General features: G+C 21.7%; 1 protein-coding gene across 8 annotated transcripts; it reads left to right on the top strand.

The window, feature by feature from the left end:
• The first annotated feature begins 528 nt into the window (after nucleotides 1–528).
• LOC122854341 (disks large 1 tumor suppressor protein) lies at nucleotides 529–24,739 on the top strand. 8 transcript variants are annotated; one of them, XM_044154870.1, is made up of 23 exons: nucleotides 529–1,126; nucleotides 2,926–3,012; nucleotides 5,704–5,835; nucleotides 11,233–11,369; nucleotides 11,442–11,537; nucleotides 11,617–11,796; nucleotides 12,058–12,093; nucleotides 16,237–16,512; nucleotides 16,588–16,800; nucleotides 16,887–17,046; nucleotides 17,145–17,277; nucleotides 19,228–19,441; nucleotides 19,508–19,665; nucleotides 19,833–20,079; nucleotides 20,148–20,250; nucleotides 20,867–20,905; nucleotides 21,229–21,270; nucleotides 22,087–22,203; nucleotides 22,689–22,838; nucleotides 22,927–23,099; nucleotides 23,203–23,312; nucleotides 23,388–23,479; nucleotides 23,555–24,739. In XM_044154870.1, the coding sequence occupies exons 1-23, from the start codon at nucleotides 1,105–1,107 to the stop codon at nucleotides 23,662–23,664; spliced, it is 3,027 nt and encodes a 1,008-aa protein (XP_044010805.1). In that variant the 5' UTR covers nucleotides 529–1,104; the 3' UTR covers nucleotides 23,665–24,739. The 8 variants fall into 8 exon arrangements, with proteins under 8 accessions (XP_044010805.1, XP_044010809.1, XP_044010808.1 ...); XM_044154874.1 differs by lacking the exon at nucleotides 20,867–20,905 and having other exon boundaries at nucleotides 529–1,123; XM_044154873.1 differs by lacking the exon at nucleotides 20,867–20,905.
• The last annotated feature ends 299 nt before the right edge of the window (nucleotides 24,740–25,038 follow it).

The raw sequence follows: 25,038 nt of genomic DNA, 5'->3' as shown, positions 1-25,038 counted from the left end.
AATACAATTCTTTTTTATATATATTAATTTGTAAATATATTTAAGATTTTTTTATTTATATATTATAATTAATTGGCTAGATAATAGTGTCCTTTTTTTCAATATTAATGATAGTTTAAATTATATTTTGTTGTATGAATTTTTTTTTTCTTTTTTTTTTTCAAGTTGAAATAAATAAATAAATATATAAAAAATTTATAATTTTTAAAATAATTCAATTATAAGGGTTGTTTTTTATTATTACCATTAGTAAATATATATATTTTCATGTAATTTTTTTACAATTTCGTTAGATGGTGCTAGAGCTTTACCCCAGTTAGTGGCGCTAAAATTGCAAACAATAATAGAATTTTATTCATCTATCTCTCTTTTGCTTTTAGAGGAAAAAAAAAATAGATCTACCATGGGGGTTGAAAATCTGACAGAAATATACATTTAATAGTGGCGCACCGGCGTCGTTTTTTGACGTCATACGACGCAATCTACCAATCAAAATTACTCCAAGCATTTTAATACTGTCATGCTAAACTTGCGCGACCGCCATATTGCCTAGTCACCCGCGGTGTGTGTTTATATTATATATATTAAATTTTTCATTAAATTATTTTATAAAATATTATAAAATTATATATATTTAATTAGTTTTATCAAGTGTCATATTATTTTAAAATGTATTATTATGTCTATCGTGTTTCGTGACTTTTTTTTTTTTTTTCGATTTTTATTATTAATTTGTTTAGTGGTGTTAATAATTAATTAATTTTATATTTTTATTATTATTTATTTATTATAATTGTGCTATTATTTTAATTTATTATTTTTATTTATATTCGATATATATTGAATTATTATTGTGCGCGTTTCGAAAAGCTCAGAGGTGGCCTGTTTCTATCGTAATTTTATTTTTCGTGTGTTCGAAATATTTTTTTTTTTTTTTTTCTTCTATCAACCCGGGTGATTAATCAACTATCGTGAATTTTTTAAATTTAATTTAATATAGTGTAACAACGAATAAACTTAAAAAATTGACATATATATTTTTTTTACAATAAAAAAAAAATAAAATAACATAAAAAAAAAAAGAAAAAAATAAAAACGTCAATAATGCCAGTCCGTAAACAAGGTGGTAAGCTCATTCTATTCGTAGTTTTTTTATTCCCTAGTTTTTATACTCTAAATGTTTAAATAATTTTTATATTATTTTAAATCCTTTTTTTAACAATCAAGTGTCCTATTTTTTTCTTGTTTTTTTTTATCTAATAAAACCTAGGTCACTCGGTCAACTGACAGTAGTTTAGAAATTTTTTTTTTTGTTTATTTTCTATTTTTTCTAAATAAAATTTCTAAAAAAAACCTAGCTTGAATAATTTTTTCAATTTTAATAACCTTGAATAATCAATTTAAATATTTATGTTATAATTTTATTTAAACATTGTTCTTCAATCAAGAGCCAATTGACGTAAATTCCCCCGTATAGAAAAATAAATTAGAAAAAAATTTTTTTTTTTTTTAATAATAATGTAGGCCAAGATTGTGTTGTAATAATAATCATTAAATATAAGTAAGCAAGCAGGCAGTGACGTGGTTTTTTCTTTTGATTAAATGCCAAAAATATGTCTGGCTTATTTTTTGAGACGAGCAATAAAAAAAACAACCACGACAAAATATTTTCATGGCCATTGTAATATACTATTTTTTTATTATTTTTTCATCATATAATAATAAACAATATTGAAACTATTTTTTTTTTTTTAACCCTATAAATATTTTAAAAGTCATAATTTATATTATTTTAAAAATTTATTTGTCTTTGCTTTTTTTACAACTAAATTTTTGTTGATTTTTCAAAATTTTTTTGCAAATATATTATGAATGTTTTATTGTAAAAAATTTTTTTAAAGTTTATTTTATAGTATATAAAATTTTATATGACATGTGTTATGTTTGCTGCTGCATGGTTTGAAAATCGATAGACGACTTGGGGTGGTGGATTTCCAGTGGTTTACAAAATTTTCGTACGGAAATCAATGGAAATTGAGGGCCACAGATTGGCTATTATTTATTTTAGTACACAATGTAAAAAAATAATAATAATAATAAAAAGGGGAAGATAAAAATTGAATAAATTTTGTTAAATTTAAAAAAATATATAAATACTTTTTTAAAATATTGTATCTATATAAAAATATATATTTATAAAAAGAAGTTTAAAATTCGTTTAATTTCAATTACGTAATGAACTTGAGATGAAAATTAATTTGAATATTTTTAAAACATTTAATTATTTATATATAAAATTTACAAATAAAAAAAAAAAAAATCTATTTGTCTCTACTGTTATAATATTATTGCGTAAATATGATTTTTACTTTTAAAGTTTATATTTTTTTTTTTCTACATTGTTAAACAATTGTTAATGATAAACTTCAAACGTCTATTGGCATTTTGCCTTATTGTGAAATAAATTTATTAATTTAAAATTTATAATATTTATTTATATTCTATATATTGACTTTGATAAAACAAAAAATAAATTTTTAATTATAATTTCGAATCGAAAAATCATAAAAATTGTATTATAATTTCATCAATAATTCCTAATAAACTAATTAAATTTTTTTTTCCAAAAAAACATTATCAAGTACCTCGATACAAAACGTTATCAAAAAAAAAAAAAAAATTGCTGAATGTGCTAAAAGTAACTTATCACCCTTGACCCTTTAGACCAAAGCCCGTAAAAATTATATGAGCATGCAAAAAATAAAAATAAATAATAACCTTGTAGATTTTATTATTATTGAAAAATTCTAAAGATAAAAATTACAATCAAGTTATAATTTATTGACCAATATATAATAATAAAAATAATAATTTTTCTTTATATATACAATATATATTTATTTATTATTATTTTTTGTTTTCTAGGTGAGTGCCGTGTTATACTCGATGTCGAGTCATCACCAGCAAGAGTAGTAACGTGCCAATTTTTCAATCGTAGAAGTTTCAATGCAGGTATATACATATCAGTCGTTAACCCGAAAGTACGGTCGTACTTTTATTCAATCAAAATTAATTTATATATATTTTTAAACAATCGGCACATCACGATATAGAAATGAAAAAATATTTCTTCAAATTGACTCCGGGTTAATACAAAAATCCATCAAGTAATTACAGAATAATTTAAAGAAATATTTTCATCAAGACAAGAAAACCATTTTCCAGTAAAAATAAAATTATTTTTAGTTGAATATAAATATTATTATTATTATTTTTTCAATCGAATGTTGTTTTACATCCAACTGACAGTAATGATAAATTTAAATTTTTTTATTTATTTACTGTCTATTGTTTAAATTAAATAATAATAATAATAATATTTAAAAAAAATTTTTTTAGTTCAATTTTTGTAATAGCCTACAATCGACATATTTTTACAATTTTTTATTTTTTTGTTAATGATTAAAGTTTGTTGACCGTATATACTATTACGAAAGAACATTTTTAAGTATTCTCCGACTCAGTTATCATCATTGTCAGACACCCCCAAAGGCAATATAATAAAAAAAAAAAAAAATCATCTAGTCTTTATTTTAAAAAAAATTATATAAAATATTAGAAAAAAAAAAAAAAAAAAACCAATCGTCAACTATTCAAGATAAGATACCATTAAAATGAACAAACAAAATTTTCAACTAATGATTATATGACTAAACCACTGTCGATTACTATAAATAGCCAAAAAAAAAAAAAAAAAAAAATAGTCAAATTTTTATTTATCATTTTCAACAACGTTATTGTGTATTTTTTTTTTCAACTTGATCATTAATTGCCTGACAGTTAAACGATAATGTTTAATATATCGAAAAAATTAAATTCATTAAATTTCTACTGGACACAATGGCTAACAGCTGGAACAGGTTATTATATAAAAAAAAAAATTATAATTTATATATTTAAATAAACAATTATTATTATTTATTTATTTATTTTTTTTTTACCTACAGTATTTTTAATTTCAATAACAATTGGAATGATAAATGGTTGGACAACACCAACAATAAAAATTCTATTGGATCCAAGCTCACCAATTCATTTTGATGAAGATAAAGTTACAATAATAACATCAATAATATTTATTGGTTCATCATTTGGCTCGTTAATTGGTGGTTTTTTAATTGAATATATTGGAACAAAAATATCATTATTATCTGTTGGTTTAATTGAATCAATTGGTTTAATAATATTACTAATATCAGATCAATATATTAAATCATATATATCAATATGTTTATCAAGATTAATATGTGGTATTGCAAGTGGTATATTTTTTATAAATTTTCCATTATTTATAAGTGAAATATCAAATCCAAATATACGTGGTGCATTAATGTGTTTAATTACAATTGGTATATCATTTGGTTATATTGGTGGTTTAATAACTGCCTCAAAAATGACAATAACAAATTTTTCATTATTAACAATTTTACCAACAATAATATATTTTATAATATTTTTTAAATTACCAAATTCACCATATTATTTATTACGTCATAATAATTATAATAAAGCTAAAAAATCCATTGAATTTTATCAGTGTATTGATGATGCAACACATGAATTAAATATATTAAATGATTTTATTAAAAAAAATAATAAATTAAAATTTGGTGATGTATTTAATGAACTTATGCTGTCACATAATTTACGCGGTATTATTAAAATTAATATATTAATTATATTAATGACAATGACTGGTATAACAGCAATTAGTTTAAATATGGAAATAATTTTTAAAATTTCTAAAGTTTCAATTACTTCACCATCATTATTTATTATTATTTCAAGTTCAATTGGTTTAATTGGTGGTATTATATCATTATTAACTTGTGATAAATTTGGAAGAAAAATTGTTTTTTGTGTATCATGTGTTGGTGCTGCTTGTGCAATGTTTTGTATTGGTATTTATTTTGAAATTATTAAAATGAATAACATGATAAATGATAATTTTCAATGGTTTTTTATCATTAATATTATTATACTTGGTTTATTTACAAATTATGGTATTCTTACTATTCCATCAATGATTATTGGTGAATTATTTTCACCAAATTGTCGAAGTTTATCATGTTGTATTATAAATATTGTATCTGGTTTATTTACATTTATTGAACTTCAATTATATTCAATGTTATCAAGTAATTTACTTGGTTATAAAATTTTTTTTTTATATTCTATTGTATTAATTATTATTACATTGTATACTATTTTATTTTTACCAGAAACTAAAAATAAATCATTACCTGATATACAAGATATGTTGAAAAATAAAAAAATTAGATATTAAATTTTTGTGTGTTATTTTAATTAATTTATTATTTTTTTTTTTTTTTGTATTGGTCAGTTTTTAAGGTCGATGATCATTTAATTTTTTTTTTTTTTTTTTATCTATTATTTTTAATATTTTAAAATATATTTTTATCAGCGTTTAGCTTGACAATGATTTGACATTATTATATTATTTTTTTTCAACTTTATTTTTGTCTTTAAATATTAATGAAATTTTTTTATTCAAAGAAATTGTATTATTTTCATTAAAAAATTATCATAAAAGTTATTAAATGATCAAGCAAATATTAGTACTAGTCAATTAAAAATAATACTGTTAATATTTTATTTTTATATTTATTCACCTATTTACAGAAGCTCACAGAGCCTTGGAGTTGTTGGAGGATTACCATGCAAAACTCACAAGACCTCATGATAAACAACTACGATTAGCCATAGAACGTGTTATAAGAATCTTCAAAAGTAGACTTTTTCAAGCACTTTTAGGTGAGTTTTATTTAAAAAAATTAATAAATATTTATATCTATTAAATAAATTTGTATCTAAAATTAACCAAAAAATAATAAACAAATAACGTTTTTATGGAAAGTTATATATTTAATTATTTATTTTTTAACGTGCAAGTGTGTACAACTTTCCATACATGAATAATTGTTAATTAAAGTGCAAAAAAAAAATTAAATTAAACGACATTAATCTTCAGCAGCGGTTTGAACTTCCTTGAGAAACATAAAGAATGAATAAGCTGATTTAATAATCTACAAAAATACAAATTAAATATATTTCTAGTATTTTTATAAATTAATAAATTAAAAACACATTGAATCAAAGCACTTACACCAATAAATGTATCAACTGAAAGACTAAAAAGTCCAGCAACAACAAGTATCATTGGTTTTTGTGATCGACTCATAATAATATCCATAGATCTTCGAAAATGTCCATTACACAATTGCCAATTACATTTAAAAATTGCATTTGATAATTCTGTAAACTAAAAGCAATAATATTTATTTATTATCTATTTTATTTTTTAATAAATAAATTCATAAATTTACCTTTAATGTAAGCTCATTTCCTCTCCAACAATATATAAATATTTGAATAATCATACATCCTTGATACTGCAAAAGTGAAACAAATTGTACACTTGCAACTGGCACCTAAAAAATATATTAAAAAAAACCACATAAAACAATATTATATCAATTGTTAAAAATAATAAAAAATCATTACCATTGTAAGAGCAAAAGCAGTTGCACATATAATTAAACAACTAGCAATAAATTGTGTTAAAATACCACCTTGAAAAACATCATTAACTTCATTTACAAATCTACCAATATATAAAAAAAAATTAATTATATAATTACCTTCATCAATACAATTAAATAAAAAAATTATCAACTTACTTTTCAATAGCCTGTGCATATTCAACACATGCTGCAACTCTATAACTTAATTTTTCATGTGTAACATTTGGTTTTTTAACAATTAAATATTTATCTTCATCAATGTCTTCATTATCATTTTTATAATTAGATAATCCTTTATTAATATTATTTTTTTTATCAACAATATCACCAGGTGAAATAAAATTATCATCAAATAATTCACTATAATCTTGAGCTAAAATTTCAAGATGTCCACTCATCATTCTAAATAATCCACATATTGTTGTATCAGCCATTGTATTAAACATTGTATTATATGTTATTGCAATAACTTGATAAGTATATACTAATTCAAATATTGGTGATGTTGATACATCAATTGGACACCACATAACATATGCCAATTGTTTTTCTTCTTGATGTTTATCAAATAAAGGATAAAATGTCCAAAATATTGTTGCTGATATACCAGATGATAAAAAAAATATTGTATCACGACGTATTATTCTCATTGCTTCATTAATATAATCAAAATGTTTTTTTTGACGTGGTATAAATATTGATTCATCAAGTGTATTAAATAATTTTTCAATACGTTTACGATATAATATAAAACACATAAATTTTGATAATATTGCAAAATATGTTACCATTAAATACATTGAATCCATTAATTTTGCCATATCATTTATAACAATAATAACTTGTATTAATTGAAATATAAAAAATAAACCAAACCATATACTTGGTGATAATAATCTATACACAGCATATGGATATCTTTAAAAAATAAAATTTTATAAATCAACTAAACACACATCAATGATAAAAAATTCAAACTAAAAATTTTTTCAAACCGTAAATTTTTATTTTTTAAACCAGCAGGCCATATTCCCTCAGCTGTAAATATATTTAAATTTATTTTAAAAGCATTAATTGGCTTGTACTCGTGACTAGTCATTTTTAAAGAAAAAATTAATTGTCAATGCTAAAAATTTCTATTGACAACTACTGATACACTGTGCTGTTGTGCAACTAAATTTATTTTAGAGCTAAATATTTGTTTGTTTTGCTAACTAGTACACAACTATTAAATAATGAAAAAAAAAAAATTACAAAATTATAATATGACAAACCTATAATTTGTAAATTGTTATTTCGATTATTTAATAATGGCATACGTGTAATTTTCATAAGGTTATTGCAATTTTAAAAAGAAAAAATTTACAATGTATATGAATTTTTGAATATATATAATTAACATTTGTTTGAGTATACTAGTTTGAATTTTATTAGTTGGATGTATACAAGATGATTGTAGAGTCATTTGAATATTAAATGAGACATCAACTTGCCATGGTAAATGGTAATTGTAGGTTTACATTTCGCAAATAGTACATATAGTACTGACAATTGATGGATAAGTATAACTTGACTTTTGAATTTAACAATTTTCAATTTATCAAATAATTATGCGTGGAAATAATTGTGGCAACAAACAGCTGTATATTGATTTTAATATTTTTTTATTTTATCTAAACATGGCAATTTGCAAAATTACATGTATGTACTTTTCAAATTCGATTTTTGTTGTTGGCTTGATAAATATGATGTGGACAATTGAGACATTACTAAATGACGGATAACAAGTTGAGTCAATTTTTTAACCCTTTATATTTGAAATAAATATTGTACTCGTAAACAATTTATTTAAAATTTTATAAACAAAAAAAAAAGAAGGTATTTTTAAACAAATAAAATTGTAAATTTTTAATGGAAAAAAAATAAATTTGCATGTTGTAAATTAAATATATTTCATGAATATATAAATAAAAAATTATAAACTTTTATTTAATTTACAACATACAATTTTGTATTGAAAAAGAAAAAAAAAAAATAGTAGATCGTTAGGTGGAGTGAATTATAAGAACAAAAAGAAAAAAAAAAGCGCGAGAATATTATATAGAGTTTGCGCAAAAGATTTTGTATAAGAGGGATACATTGGAGAGTATGTAGAACACGTTCGTATAAATTCAAAAAAAAATTAGTCAGTGTTTTGCTGTGTACCAAGATACTACACACAATTTTATTTAATTTAATATTTTATTTTTTAAAAATATCAAATTATAAAGATGTGAAATAATTGGTTATAATAAAATTTAGGTCATAAAATTATTTTTTTTTAATTAAAATAATTGTGTTTATATCTAAAAAAAAAAAAAAGTTTTCAAAAGTGTATATTTTTATATTTATTTGAAGCTACTTATTTAAATGAATATGAAAAAAATTGAATGAAATTTGAATTAAAAAATAAAACAATCATCAAGCTTTTATATAAAAAATAAAAATTAATTTTTAAACTAGATACAATGTAAAATTATCAAGCAACATAAAAAAAAAAAAAAAAAGATGATGTCTTTTTGTATATCTTGTATCTTGTCATATTGAATTTGTGTTATCTTTAAAAGTTAAAATGACAAACTGTCAATTGAACGGACAATACAATCCAGCTTTGCACTATATATATTCTATATCAAAGCTTTCTGACATGCATCAATGTCAAACAAAAATATACAACAACAACAACAACAACAACAAATCTAATGGAATTAAAATCAAACTGACATTGTCATAAATAAAATGAAGTTAAAAATTAAATAAAAACAAACATAATTATATTTATTTTTATAAAAACATTTAATCGCAAAAAATTATACTTGAACTTCAACATTAAATTTTGATAGATTGATTATGAAGCAATTGATAATTTTAAAAACTTTTGATGCTGCTATGGCACTATTTGGTATGGTTTGGATGATGCGTATTCGTTCAGAGATTAATCGTTGCACAAAATGTCATCAGGATAATTTACAAATAAATAATTATCAACAATATCAACAATTTAATCATTTTTGTACAAAAAAAAATTTACCACAAACACCAGAAGAAGAAGAAGAAGAAAAAGAATTTAAAATGTCAGCAAATAATAGTGTATTTACAGTTGATTCACCAATTCAAACTGCATTACCTAGTAGTTACTGTGAGGTTCATGGATATATTACACTAAAAGAAGGTACAAATATAGAAGCTTGCAAATATCTATTTAAAAGATTGATAACAAATTTAGTCTTTAATCAAAATTTATATACGATAACACAAGCTCATCAATGTATATATTCTCTACAAAGTCAAACATTCTGCAGATAACCAAGTATTGATGATAAATAATCAATATTTATAAATAGCATCATGACATTTACATTATGTCATATAGTATTTAAAAAAATAATTAACAAAAAGTACAATCGCAACATTTGATCAATGACAAAATACCTATAAACTGTATAGAAAAAGTTTAATCAATTTTTTTTTTATATTCTCATTTGATATAGAAATATTTCGATTTCTAACGGAGAAATTTTTCGAAAAAAAATAAATACATCAACAATGAAATATTTCAATGTCAAAAAAAAATATATTTTTTTATTTTTCTAAATATAAACAAATATATTTTTAAACCAGGGATAGTATATCTATATATATATTTAAAATTGTATAATGTTTGTTGTATTATTGTTTGTGAATTTATGATGAGTTCTAGTTCATTATTTATAATAATAGAAATATACTTGTCTTCAAACTAAAACATGTATTATAAATATATATTGGTCTATGTTGGTAAGTGTACTATTGTTTAACACACCATCATATATTGTGACTTGAATATAAAAAAAAAGATACACACAAATGAACATCCGACCTAGAGAAACTATGTGATGAATATTTGTAATAATATTTATTAAGCTGATGATGTGAAACACTCAACTGCATACATTGATTATTATCTATTTTACTATATTAAATTGAAAAATAAATCTCACTAGAGTTTGATAGAAATATATAAAAAAAAAAAAATAAATAAATAAAACAATTTTTTATAATAAAATGTATGTTGAGTCTTGACACACAGGTCACATGTTTAAATAACCAGTAACTTTTTAGCTTTGTAATCATAGAAATAAATTGCATAGTAATGTGATACATATTTATACGATGAAAATAAAAATATTCTTATCAAGATCATCCCTATATTGAATCAGTTTCGTCTATCTCAATTGAAATTTTTTTTACAACAAAATCTTGGCTTTTTTCAATCTTTCATTTTATACTTTTTTTTTTTTTTTTGCTATGCTTCAGTAAATTTTGAAAGAGGTTCAAAAAAAAAGTTACTGCGATGTTCGCAAGGTATAAGCTGGAGCATATTCATATATACTTTTAAGTTTATTGTACTATCGATAATCCGTTTGAAAAATATTTAAATAGCCACAATTTTCGTTGTAAAATATTTCGAAATATTTATTTAAAAAAAAAAAAAAATACTAAGAATAATTGCACTATACTATTGTAATTTGTTGATTTTTTTCTAAGCTAATTTAATTGTTAATTATATAAAAATTCTAAAGATATTTAATTTAATTTTTAATTTCAGATATTCAAGAATTTTACGAACTAACATTGCTAGATGAATCGAAATCAGTTCAGCAAAAAACAGCTGAAACTTTACGTATAGCTGATAAATGGGAAGCTAGTGATGGACCAATAACTCCAACATTTGCACAAAATGATGTAGGTTTATATTTTATTTTGTAATATTAAATATTAAAAATAATTTTATGAATTTTATTTTGAATTTAATAGGGTGGTCCTGTTGGTGCTTTTCCATTAACACAGACGTTATTAAATTTTTACGAACGCAGATCTGCTAGTCCTGATACTTTAACTGATCATAATCAGGTTTGAAAATAATTAATTTAAAAAATAATATATATAAAACAATTTTAATGATGGTTTTTTTTTATATAATTAATTTTAGAAATCGAGATATTCTACTCAAGTTAGTGGAGAACGAATTTCACCACCTCCTTTGCAACAACAATTTTTCAAAGAAAATAATCAGTATGATGATAATACTTTTGAAGCAAATTTTGCTGATTTAAATTCACATTTAGAAGGAAATCAAAATATTTTAGGAAATAATGATTCAATTCACAAGGTAGGTACTTTTATTTTAACTTAAAATTTTTAATTAAATCAAGATTAATTAAATATATACAAAAGAAAATAACAAGTATAATGAGCAAAAGTAAAATAAACTAAACAAAGATAGATTAAAACTTTAAAAATTCAATATAATATTTTTTAAATTATATATTTATATTAAAACAAAAAAAAAAAATATTTAATAATTGGATCACTCGTTATTTAAATTTTTAAATTTATTATTTATTTAAAATTAATTTAATGTTTATTTTAGAGTCACGAAAACTGGCCTATTCACAATGAAGATATGGTAAGAATAATTTTTAAACTTGATTTTTAAATAAAAGCATGATTAAGGTTTATTTACAAAGTTTTAAGTGTTAAGTTGATTGTAAAAAAAAATTATAGTCGCACGATTAATTAACAAAAACTTTTACATTTAATTTTGACAATAATAAATAATTTTAAAAATAAATCAACGATAATATTTTTTCTATATAAATGTATAATATTTATTTTAAATTATTATAAATATTATCATAACTTTATAAATAATATCCACAAAAAGAAACAAAAAATATTTATAATTTAATTTATTTTCAACATCAATTCGATTTGAATCTTGACTATTATCAATTACCACGTATTTTAATTTTGATTTTTTAAAAAAAATCAATATCGATAATTTATCGACAAATTTGATCTATACTAACGCTTTTATGTACAGTGTAAATACATCAACATACTCTATTTTTTTCAACCAATAAGACACGAGAATTTATCATCGTCATTATTAATAAACCAATAAAATTCAACTATAATAATAATGGCCTTGTTTTATCTGCTCAAATAATTTATTTTATATCAATTTTGATTATCGATCTATACTTAAATTGACAGTTGACACACAAATAATCAAATCAATATAATTTTCCAACTCCGAAAATAAAATTTAAAACAAAAAAAAAAATTAATAGTAATCATATTTTCCTAATTAAAATATACCTTGTATAATAAACAATAATAAAAAAAAAAATATTCTTAATTAACTAATGCAGTACATTTTCTTTCTTTTTAATTAAAAAAAAAAACAAAAATGAAAATTAAAAAAAAAACGGCGTGAACGTAGCATAACGCGTCTAACTTGACATTCACACAAGTGTTCATGTGTAATTTTAAATAGTGGGGATTTAAATAAATAAAAAAAAAAAAAAAAAAATATCAAGGGGGGACAAGTTGCACGTCTACTCGAAAGTTGAGAGTTTGAGACGCCGTGAGTTTCATACCGGGGCTTAAAAAAAAAAATGTATACGATAATTAAAAAACCAAGTTTTTTTCAATGTTATTTATTTTTTAAAAAATCATCATTATAAACTTTATCAATATACTATCATTATAATACCAAAAAAAAATTAACAAATTTTTCAACTATATTTAAAAAAAAAAAAAAAGGAGTAATTTATATAAAATAATAATAACGACAATCGAAATAATATTGGTAGTATTAAAGTAACAACAGGCTTATTTTGTGCGTGTGGAATGTCTGGTGGAAGTGGTTGTCAGTGATTCGTTTATATTGTGGCCATGGCCAAGTACGAAAGAATGTGTGTATTTTTGTCAATTTTATATTATTAAAATTTTAGTAAAACATAAAAAAAAAATTCATTAAAACCAATTTAAACTATTCAAATACACATAATTAAATAATTACCACTAGCTTTATATTAAAGTTAAAAAAAAAAAAAAAATGGTGACAGTTAAACAACAATTGTCGATACAGTTAACAATTATTTAAAAGCCGGTTAAAATAATAATAAAATATTTTTCATCATAAAGGTATTTCTCATATAGAAAAAAAAAAAAATTCCCGTTGGTTTTTTCATTTATGATTTATTTATAGCTGCGTAGGCGTGTTATTTATAAAATATAAAATATTTAAATGATTTTTGTGTTTTAAATGATTACTATGTTAATCGTTTTAAAAAAAATAAAAAAATAAAAAAATAAACCTACTATGTGCCCTTATGAGCTATGATTTTTTTTAGTAAGCTATATTTTAATATTTACATACTCGTTATCGGTTCATGATAAAAAATAATAAATTAACATTTAAAAAATATAAAAAAAAAAAAAATATAGGCAGTAACTGATACGCGATTATTGTTATACGTCAAAAAAAAAAAAAAATAAGAAAAAATATATGTATAAAACTTGATAACAATATTATGATTTTGAATGAATGGTGATAAAATATATTATTGTGTATTGAAAAGTACATATACACCTGTACATTTAAATAATATTTTTTTTTTTTTTTTTTGGAGTAAATAAGGCCCCCGTGGAGTAGCCACTAGATTACACCCTGATGGTCAGTCACGCTGACTGCATATGGTCACATTTTTACCTTTCTATACCTTCCTCCATTTCACCGGGAATATTTATTCTTTTGTTTACCCCTTCTATTATTTATAATTTTATATACGTCCTTATTAAAATATATTCAACTTTGTATTCTCATTAAGGTTGTACAACCGCTATTTTTCGATATACAAATGTAAGGGGAAAATTTTATGTGACACGGGTCTCATTCAGTCTTACCAACCATAAAAAATATTTCAAACCGTAAAAAAAAAACGAAAAAAAAATTTAATTTAATATTTTTATCAAATTTTCATTGTATTTTATTTGAAAAAAAAAAAAATTTTTAATAATAGAAATATTTAATTTAATATTTTCATTCATTCGAAATCATTTTTTATTTTTTTATTGTTTTAATGTATATAAATAAAAAAAAACCGGTAAATTAAATTAACAATAAATGGTTATTTTATAAAAATTCAATTTTTTATATATAAAAAGCTATTTGAGCATGTTAAAATTCATTGTAAAGCTCTAAACAATTTAAACTCTTTGGGAGAAAAAAAACAGAATTTTTTTTTTACTATACAACCTTAAATTTGTGCTCTAATTCTTCGTTCATGTTATATACAAAATGCAGCTATAAATAAACCGTAAAAATAAAATATCACCTGGAAATAAAATTCTATTAAAAAAATAAAAAAATATTATTATTATTATGTTGAATGAAAAAATTTTTATCTAAACTTTTAGTGTGTCTGATTGTAATGTGTATTATAATTTAATTATTATTTTTTTTTTTTTTTAGTGATTAAAATTTGAAAATAATAATTTAATGATAATTTAACGGTTGATATTTATTGAAAGACAAAAAATTGAGTGTTAATTTATAAACAATAATGACAACAACACGAAGGAGGAAATCACAGGACGGTTTCCTAAAAAAAGTATCAAGCATTTTTAGTCTCAATATGGTGAGTCATATGTTGGACACTCCATCTGTTAAAATAATCATAATTTTTTTATTTTCAACTATAAATATCTATAGGTTTATTGTAAATTATTGAGCTAACACAAAATTCAACACTATGATTTTATTTTTAAATATTTCTATATAAATATAAATTCTTTTTTTAACTCTTTTAATTATTTTTCTTAACTGGAATTTTTTCCTATTTGTCTAGCTAATTTTAATTAATTTTTTTTCAAAATATAGATAAATGAATAATGCAATTTTCATTTTATTAAAAGAATTTTTCATAATGTTAATACAATATTATTTAATTCTGGAATTTTTTTATTGAAAAAAAAAAAATGCACGCAACTCGGATATGTAATAGATAAAAATGGCTCTGGTATATATATTAATAATAGTTAAAGAAAAAAAAAAAAAAAATTATACATGAATGCGTTTACACGATTACAAGTTATTACACGTTATATATTGTTCACGTTGTGTACAATTATTTACCCACACTATTGTGAGAATTTAATAATAAAAATTCTTCAAGATAAATAAATTATTAATTCAAGAATATTTAAAAAAATAAAAAATATATATTTTTGTATTTTTTTCTATATATATCACATAGATGATAATTTAATTTGCAAAATATTATATCAATAAAAATTAGCAATAGTAAAAAAATCATATTCTAAATTATATTTTTTATATTTCATTGCGAAATTTTTTTTTTTTTTTCTACTAGTCATCATCTGTAATTTATTTATCATTTTTACTGTGTCATGAAAATCAAGGTAACATAGTTTGCATGTTTTTTTATTAATTGAATAATAATTAAAAAAAAAATAATAATCATTTTTATTATTTATTTCCGGTATTTGATTATAAGCTAATATATAAATTGGAATTTCTATTGTTGTATATATTTCAAATTAAATATTTGAGATTATATAGAAATAAAATTTGAGTTGAGTAATTTTATTAAACAGACAACACTTGTTATATATATATTTCATTGACTTAACACTTGAATAATCATAATATACTCTTGTTAATTTAATAATAAAAAAAATAAAAATAATAATCAAAACAGATGTTTAAAATAAATAAATGTATATATTATGATTTTAGACAAATGGAGATGATGATTGGGATCATGAAGAAATAATACTTGAACGTGGTGGATCTGGTTTAGGATTTAGCATTGCTGGTGGTACTGATAATCCTCATGTTGCTAGTGATACTGCAATTTATATAACAAAACTAATACCAGGTGGTGCTGCATCAGCAGATGGACGTTTACGTGTTAATGATATTATTTTACAAGTTAATGATACATCTGTTGTTGATGTGACACATGCAATGGCTGTTGATGCATTAAAAAAAGCCGGTAATACGGTTAAATTGGTAAGAATTATAGAAAATAATAATAAAATATATTTAAAACAATTAATATTTATTTATTTTTTGTTGTTTTTTTAGCATGTACGAAGACGAAATCATGCACATATGACAGAAATTGAACTTATTAAGGGTAATAAAGGTTTGGGATTTAGTATTGCTGGTGGTATTGGTAATCAGCATATACCTGGTGACAATGGTATATATGTTACAAAAGTTATGAAAGGTGGAGCAGCACAAGTTGATGGACGTCTTGTTGTTGGTGATAAATTAGTTGCTGTTAGAAATGCAATGGTATGAATCTAATTATATTCAATATTAATTTTTGATAATTAATATATATATTAATGGATTTTATTTTTTTATTATCAAAATAATAGGGAGAAAAAAATTTAGAAAATGTAACACATGAAGAAGCAGTTGCAACATTAAAAGCAACACAAGATAGAGTTGTTTTAGTTGTATCTAAACCAGAAGATATAATACCATCAACACCACAACCACCAGTATCATTGGATCAAACATTATCACCACAACCACGTATGTTTAAATAAAACCTAATAAATATTTATTAAATCAACCAAAAAAAGAAGAAGAAGAAGCCGAATAATAATATTTTTTTTTTTTTTAATTAACAGGTAAACAAAATGGCTCAGTTTCAGGATTAGAGAATAATTCATTATCATATTCTCAAGAATCACGACATGCATCATCATTAGCATTGCATGGTGCAACAACACCAAGAGCAATATCACAAGAAGATATTTCACGGTGAGAGTTTATATATTTTTTAAAAAATAACAAAATTTTTATACCAGCATTATTTCAAAGAGTTATCAGTGTGTCCTCTAGAGGCGCCTTTCTATTAACTCACAATAAAATTAATAAAAAAAAAAAATAGTAATAATAATAATAAGAGAATAATGTTCAAATATACACTTAGTTTAAAAAAAAATGTAAGACGAGGTAGAGGTAATAGGTGTACATAGAGAAAAAGAGTCATTTAAAAATGACGTATCAGCTAAAGCAATAGGTAAAGTTGAGTGTAACATTTAATATATAACTATCGATCTAATGACAGTGATATTTGATGCAAAAGGTAGGTGCATTACAAGTGCATAGCGCCGTCGCGATATTTTTCCCCTCTTTGTATTAAATTCATAGTGTCGACCTTAATAGAAAAGCTTCAATAGTCTAGTACCCATAACACTACAACAACAACAACAACAACGACAATCAACCCTCGAAAAAATAAAAAAAAACATCTTAAAAATATATCTTTTTGTTTTTTTTTTAAATAAATAATTATTAAAACATTTAAATAAACAAATGTCTTTTAAAAATTTTAAATGTAATAATAAAATTTTACAACAAGGTAAAACTTGAATTTCATTTTTAAATAAAAAAAAAAAACTTTTGTTGTATAGTTTGTCAAGCTTTCGTGATTTTTAATGAAAAATTACACCACCTGGCTTAGTTACTAACGATTTTTTATTTTATTTCATTTTTTTTCTTTATTTTTTTGCTACGCCCTAGTTTATTATACGAATAATATACATATCTACATTTCAAGAACAACAACAAAATAATAATAAAAATAATAATATCATTTACTTTTCTTTTATAAATTTTAATTGTTATTATTATTATTATTGTTGTTATATATGGCTGATAATAGTTTAAGTAGTAAAAGTGTGATTGTGAAGAAACTAAAATTCAAATAAACTCATTATTTTGCGGTTACAGGTGGTATTGAATTATCAATTGACTCACAGCTGTGTGAAGTTAATACAAACATTTTTATATTCAATGTAATATATTTGTCAATTTAAAATCAATAAACAATTGTTTTATTGTTAAATTTTTAAACAGAATTAAAAGATATATATAATTTTCGTTGAAGCTAAACAATTGCATCATGTATATCATTGTTTTTTAAACAGATAAAAAAAAATGTTAATTGGAGAACAAAAAAAAAATTAAATAAATATTAAAAATAAATTAATTTTCTTTTATTTTATTTTTTTTTTTTAATAAATGATAATGTGTGTAATAATTTTTTTTAATTAAAAAGGGTAGTTATAGCACGTGTGACCTCTTTTTTTTTTTTTTTTTTAATTATCATTTCATCAATGACGTAAAAACAAAAAGAGAAAAAAGAAAAAAAAAAAAAAAAACAAGATCGAAACGATAAAGAGTTTTTAAAAAATACCATCGAAATAGGCTACAGTGTTTCTATCAAAGTTTAATAATAGTTTATTCAGTACTTGTTTATCAAGGTACACAAATATATATATACAATATTACAATGTACATGAGAAAACTGATTGAACGATTGAAAGAAAATATAAAATAAAAATTCATTCAGTTATTTCTTATCACTAGAGATGTCAGGACGAATGTTTTGCTAGTCTTAAAATTATAATACATTATCGAATAGCTAATTTAGAGAGTTTATACTGTTTAGTTTATGTAGAAGGGTCAAAGATAATAAGTGAATGAAAATTTTTTTTCCTCTGTGTGAATAAAAAGTGTGCAAAAAAAAATATATTTAAAAAACTTGTATTACCATATATTATTGATAAATTTTCTATCGTAATATATAATTTTGTTATTTATTTATACTTATGAATAATTTATTTAGTGACTCAATAATACTTTAGTATGACTCATATACTACAATCACTTGTTAATATTTTATTATTATTTTTAATATTACAGAGAAGTAAGAACAGTAATATTAAATAAAGGTACATCTGGTCTTGGTTTTAATATTGTTGGTGGTGAGGATGGTGAAGGAATATTTATATCATTTATTCTTGCTGGTGGACCAGCTGATTTAAGTGGTGAATTAAGAAGAGGTGATCAAATTATAAGTGTTAATGGTATTAATCTTAAAACAGCAACCCACGAGGAAGCTGCTGCTGCACTCAAGGTAATCAATATTTATAAATTTTTAAATTAAAAATATTTAATTAAATATAATTTAATTTGGTTTTAGGGTACTGGTCAAACTGTAACAGTTGTTGTACAATATAAACCAGAAGATTACAATAGATTTGAAGCTAAAATTCATGATCTTAAACAACAAATATCACAACAAAATATGACAACTGGTACATTAATGAGAACATCACAAAAAAAATCACTTTATGTCAGGTAATTTTTTTTTTTTTAACCATTATTTATATAGCTATTAAAATCAATTAGTATTTTTTTTTTTTTTATTTTTTTTTAAATTTTTTAAATATCATATATTGTGATTCGTCATAGTAAATTTTATTCAGGAATTTATTTTGAAAAAAATACAAAAAACAAACAAACAGGGCACTATTTGACTATGATCCAAACAAAGATGATGGTCTACCAAGTCGAGGTCTTGCATTTCATTATGGTGAAATTCTACATGTTACAAATGCAAGTGATGATGAATGGTGGCAAGCTAAAAGAGTTACACCACAAGGTGATGAAGGACTAGGAATAATACCATCACGTAGAAGATGGGAAAGAAAACAACGTGCAAGAGATCGTTCAGTTAAATTCCAAGGACATATGCCAGTTATTTTAGATAAGGTAATTAATATCATTTAAATTTATATTATAATATTAATTTAATTAATTTATTTTTTTTTTGTTATTAGCAATCAACTCTTGATAGAAAAAAGAAAAACTTTTCATTCAGCAGAAGATTTCCATTTATGAAAAGTAAAGATGATAAATCAGATGATGGTTCTGATCAAGAACGTGAGTAGTTTTATTATATTTAAATAATTTTTTAAAAGCACGATCGGTATACCTGCACGTTAAATTTAATTGATATATTAATTAATTTATTTTTTTTCTTCTTTAAAATCTTGCAATTATTATTTATTTCAAAATTAAATTCATTCATCAAACCAATCGATCAAATAGTTTAATTTATTTCTATTTAAAAGACAAAAAAAAACAAAATAATTATCTCAATTTTTAAATGTTGCTTATGTTGTGTATGTCGTTAAACATCCTATTGATGAAAAAAAAAAAAATTTTTTTAATCTAATAAAAATACCTAAACTTGCATGTACTATTATTATTTTATTTAATTTTTTTTTTTTTTTTTTAAATCATGTGCAATAATAAATATTCCATTGATCTCGTTTTATTTAGAGAAAAAAAAATATATATTATTTTCGACAACTTGTCCTAGATTCAAAAAAAAATAAAATTTTGTTTTTAACATTAATCTAGATCACGTTATTATGAAAATATAATTTTTTTTTCTTTAAATATTTAACTTTTATAAAAAAAATAAATATTATTTAAATTTTTTACGACCTATGTTATACGTGAAATGTGTTTTTGTTTTGGCCTGCTTGTGTAGGATCGCCCACTACACCCGAGAATGAAAAAGATCTTACTCGTAAGTATTTCATGTAAAATGTAATCATTCCTCCCCCCAAAAAAACCCCCCATACGTTCAAAAAAAAATTCGGTAAATTTGTAATTTAAAATTCATTCAAACTGTAAATAATAAATTTTAAAAAATGCATGATTCCCTTGAGTCTGTCTGTTGAATATTTAAATGTTTTTTTTTTTTCTTTTTTTTTATCAAGTAATTTATTTAAATATAAATATATACCTCAACTAAAATTAATATGTCAGTTATTTAATAGATACATTTATTCAAAATATATCACTTATTGCTAATTGTGAATATTAAATTATATAATTATTATGTTTTAGCATTCATGCTGTGCTATACTCAAGATGACACCAATACCGAAGGTAATCATTTGTAACGAATATTTAATTTTTAACGTATCAAAAAATTTACTTAATTTATTAAACCATATATACACTATTAAATTTATTAAATAAATTTTTTTTTTTTCAAGATCATTGTAATGTTAATTAAAACAAAAAAAAACTAATTCTATTTGGAGACAATTGTTTTTTGGTTAATTAATTTGACATTTCAAAATGAGAAAAAAAAAAAATAGTTAAAGCTATTTTTAAAATTGTTTACATGAATTTAATTAATGTTTATATACATTACAATGACCCTGAAAAATAAACACATTTATTTAATCAAATGAAAACAGTCAGATAAATAATTACTGTTGAAAAAAAATTAAAAGAAAAACAAAAAAAATAAGAGTAACACATTTTTAAATTGAAAAATTATTATTGTAAATATTAAACGTGATATATTTTTTCAATACCGAGTAAATAGATTGTTTTTTTTATTTTATTTTTTACATAAAAAATAGAGCAACATAATAAATGTTTTTTTTGTAAAAACAAGCAACAACTAGTTTATCCAACTGTCTCTAATTTATTTTTCTTGATAGACATGAAACTTCCATTTTAGTAAAATTTTTATTGCTCAAGTTTACTTAAATTTATCAGACATATAGCTATAAAAGTCAATAAAAAAAAAGTTGATATATTTTATTAGTAACAATGTGAAAGAAAAAGAAAATTAAAAAAAAAAAAAAAACTTATTAATATTTATTGATTTTTTTTTAGTTTGATAAAATCAATTTATATGTTTGTTGTTGTTTTTTTTTGATATTATATTTTCCGTTTTATTTAATAAAGATTTATCTTCGGAACCAGGAAGTAAAGAAATTTTATATCGCGTTGAACTGCCTTATATGGAAGAACTGACCTTAGTGTATCTGGAAAAGGAGGGTCTTGAAAATGTTGAAGATCTTTGTAAGCCCATATGTGACTGAATAAAATTTTAAAAAAGAGTGACCCAATTGTGTCCTACTAATCAGTCGTTGTTGATTTTTTTTTTTTTTTTTACTATATGTATATGGAAAATAATTTATAACCGAAAGAATCAAAAAAAGCATGCTTTGTGTATTTTTTGTAAGCTAAAATTTATATTTTATTACAAGACAATAAATATCTAATTGTAGAAAATTTTAAAATCATCTCTATAAGAGTAAAAAATTGCCTACAAAAATAAAAAATAATTAATTTAACGAATTTTTTCATAGAACAAGAAAAAGCCTAATCTAAAAAAAAAAATTTAATGAATAATTAATCCGGTGTTTTTTTTATATAATGAAAATGTTGTATATAAAAAAAAAAAAAATAATAATAATGTTTTCTTTTTGATTTAATATAATTAAATGTTTTTTTTTATTAATTAATTTAAAGATATTTAATTTTGTGTGTAATTTAAATTTTAGGTAGTGAAGAAACTGTGTTGTCATACGAGCCAGTACAACAACTAACCATACAATATACACGTCCAGTTATAATTTTGGGTCCTTTAAAAGATCGTATAAATGACGATTTAATATCTGAATTTCCTGATAAATTTGGAAGTTGTGTACCACGTTAGTATTATATAAAGAAATGTTTATCTCTGGTATTTTATGAAATATTGTAATTTTAATTTTGGGTTTTTTTTTAAATTAATTTTAGACACAACAAGAAGTAAAAGACAGTATGAAGTTGATGGACGTGATTATCATTTTGTTTCATCAAGAGAACAAATGGAACGAGATATACAAAATCATTTATTTATTGAAGCTGGACAATATAATGATAATTTATATGGTACATCAGTTGCATCTGTTCGTGAAGTATCAGAAAAGGTATTTTAAAAATTATTTAAATTATTCTTTTGCTTGAAATATTTTGATCTAAAATGCCCAAAAAATAATAAAAATACATCATTTTGTATATTTTTTTTTACAGGGTAAACATTGTATACTTGATGTAAGTGGTAATGCAATAAAAAGGTTGCAAGTTGCTCATCTACATCCAGTTGCCATTTTCATAAAACCAAAATCAGTAGAATCAATAATGTAAGTATAGAAAAAAAAAAATTAAAAATAAAATACCAGCTTACAAATTAAATAAATATTTAATTTTTAAAACAGGGAAATGAATAAAAGAATGACTGAAGAACAAGCTAAAGTTACCTATGAACGTGCTTTAAAAATGGAACAAGAATTTGGTGAATTTTTTACTGGTAAATTAATAAAATATTATAAAAATAATTGCCAAACAAAATATACAAAAAATAATATTAATTTAAAAATTACAGCTGTTGTTCAAGGTGATACACCAGAAGATATTTATAACAAAGTTAAAACAGTTATTTCTGAACAATCTGGTCCTAATATTTGGGTACCAACACGTGATCAACAACTGTGACGTCCTGCCCCCAGTTCAAACTCAACCAACAACACTTGGACACTGCCTCCAAGACAAAAAGAATAATTTTAAAAAAATATAAATAGCATAAATAAAATTACACAAATGGACAAATTAAAAAAAAAAAAAAAGTTAAGTTAAAAAAATTAATTAAGAAAAAAAAATCAATCATATTTCAAGATGATAAATTAAATTTGACATCCTGATTATTCCGATTATAATAAATTAGCTACTTTTTTTTTTTTTTTTTCCCAACCAAATTAGCAAATAGTATAATAGATAAAAAAAAAAAAAAACTATTAATAAGTATATAAATTAATTAATAATTATCTTTAAATAAAAGACGCGTTTCAGGTAGATAAAAAAATAATAAATTATAACATTCACGTGTACCAAGATTTATTTAATAATAATTATAAATTCAAAAACAACAACAGGGTCACGAATTTTCTATAAAATAAAACAAAAAAAATAAAAAAAAAAAATACAAATTATTATTATTATTAATTAGAGTGCAGTAGTAGAGCCACTGCAAAATAAAAAATAATAATAAAAAATAAATGAGAAAAAATAAAAATAAAACCATGTGATTCGTTATGATGAATTATTTAATTATTTGATAAATGTTTTATTCTTAAATCATGCAATATTGTACACGATATTTATAAATTTATTTTCAAATTATTAAAAAAAAAAAAAATAGTTTATTAAACAATAATAAAATAATATGTACTTAATCATTCAATTATGTTAAAAAAAAACAGCACAATGCGTATGAAAAAAAAATAAAAAAGAAAATAAATAATAAATATATATTATATAAAAAAAAAAAAAAATTATAATTAATTCATATATATTTTAAATAATTGCAAACCATGGCGAAAAGTAATAATAATTAAAAAGAAAAAAAAAAAAAAAAATCATGGAATGTGAAGTTAAAATGTTTGTTAAAATTTATGAAAAAAATATAATGTTTTGTACAGCTAGATGACTAAGCCAGTAATTGGGTTACGTGCAACATTATGTAGATGAAAAAATTAAATTTCGAAAGACGAATAATAATAATGATGATGATGATGATAAAAATTAAAAAAACAAATGAAATATTTTAATTTAAATATTACTATTATTAATAGTTGATATTTAATATATTATTATTGTAAATACCTATGCCTATTATGGACTGAACCAAAAGGCGAAGGTTTTAATGGCTTGAATGTTTATTGTAGACAGTATTCTTGAATAATAATAAATAATATATATATAAAATAATTAATAACACAATACAACAAATAATGTGTTATTTGTATTTGTTAAAATCATTTATTTTAAAAATTATTATTCAAGTTATGCCAAGTGGCATTGATTATACTC

The sequence above is a fragment of the Aphidius gifuensis genome, linkage group LG4, assembly GCF_014905175.1.
Source record: "Aphidius gifuensis isolate YNYX2018 linkage group LG4, ASM1490517v1, whole genome shotgun sequence".
Lineage (NCBI taxonomy): Eukaryota > Metazoa > Arthropoda > Insecta > Hymenoptera > Braconidae > Aphidius > Aphidius gifuensis.
This window is presented reverse-complemented; position numbering and strand designations above follow the sequence as displayed.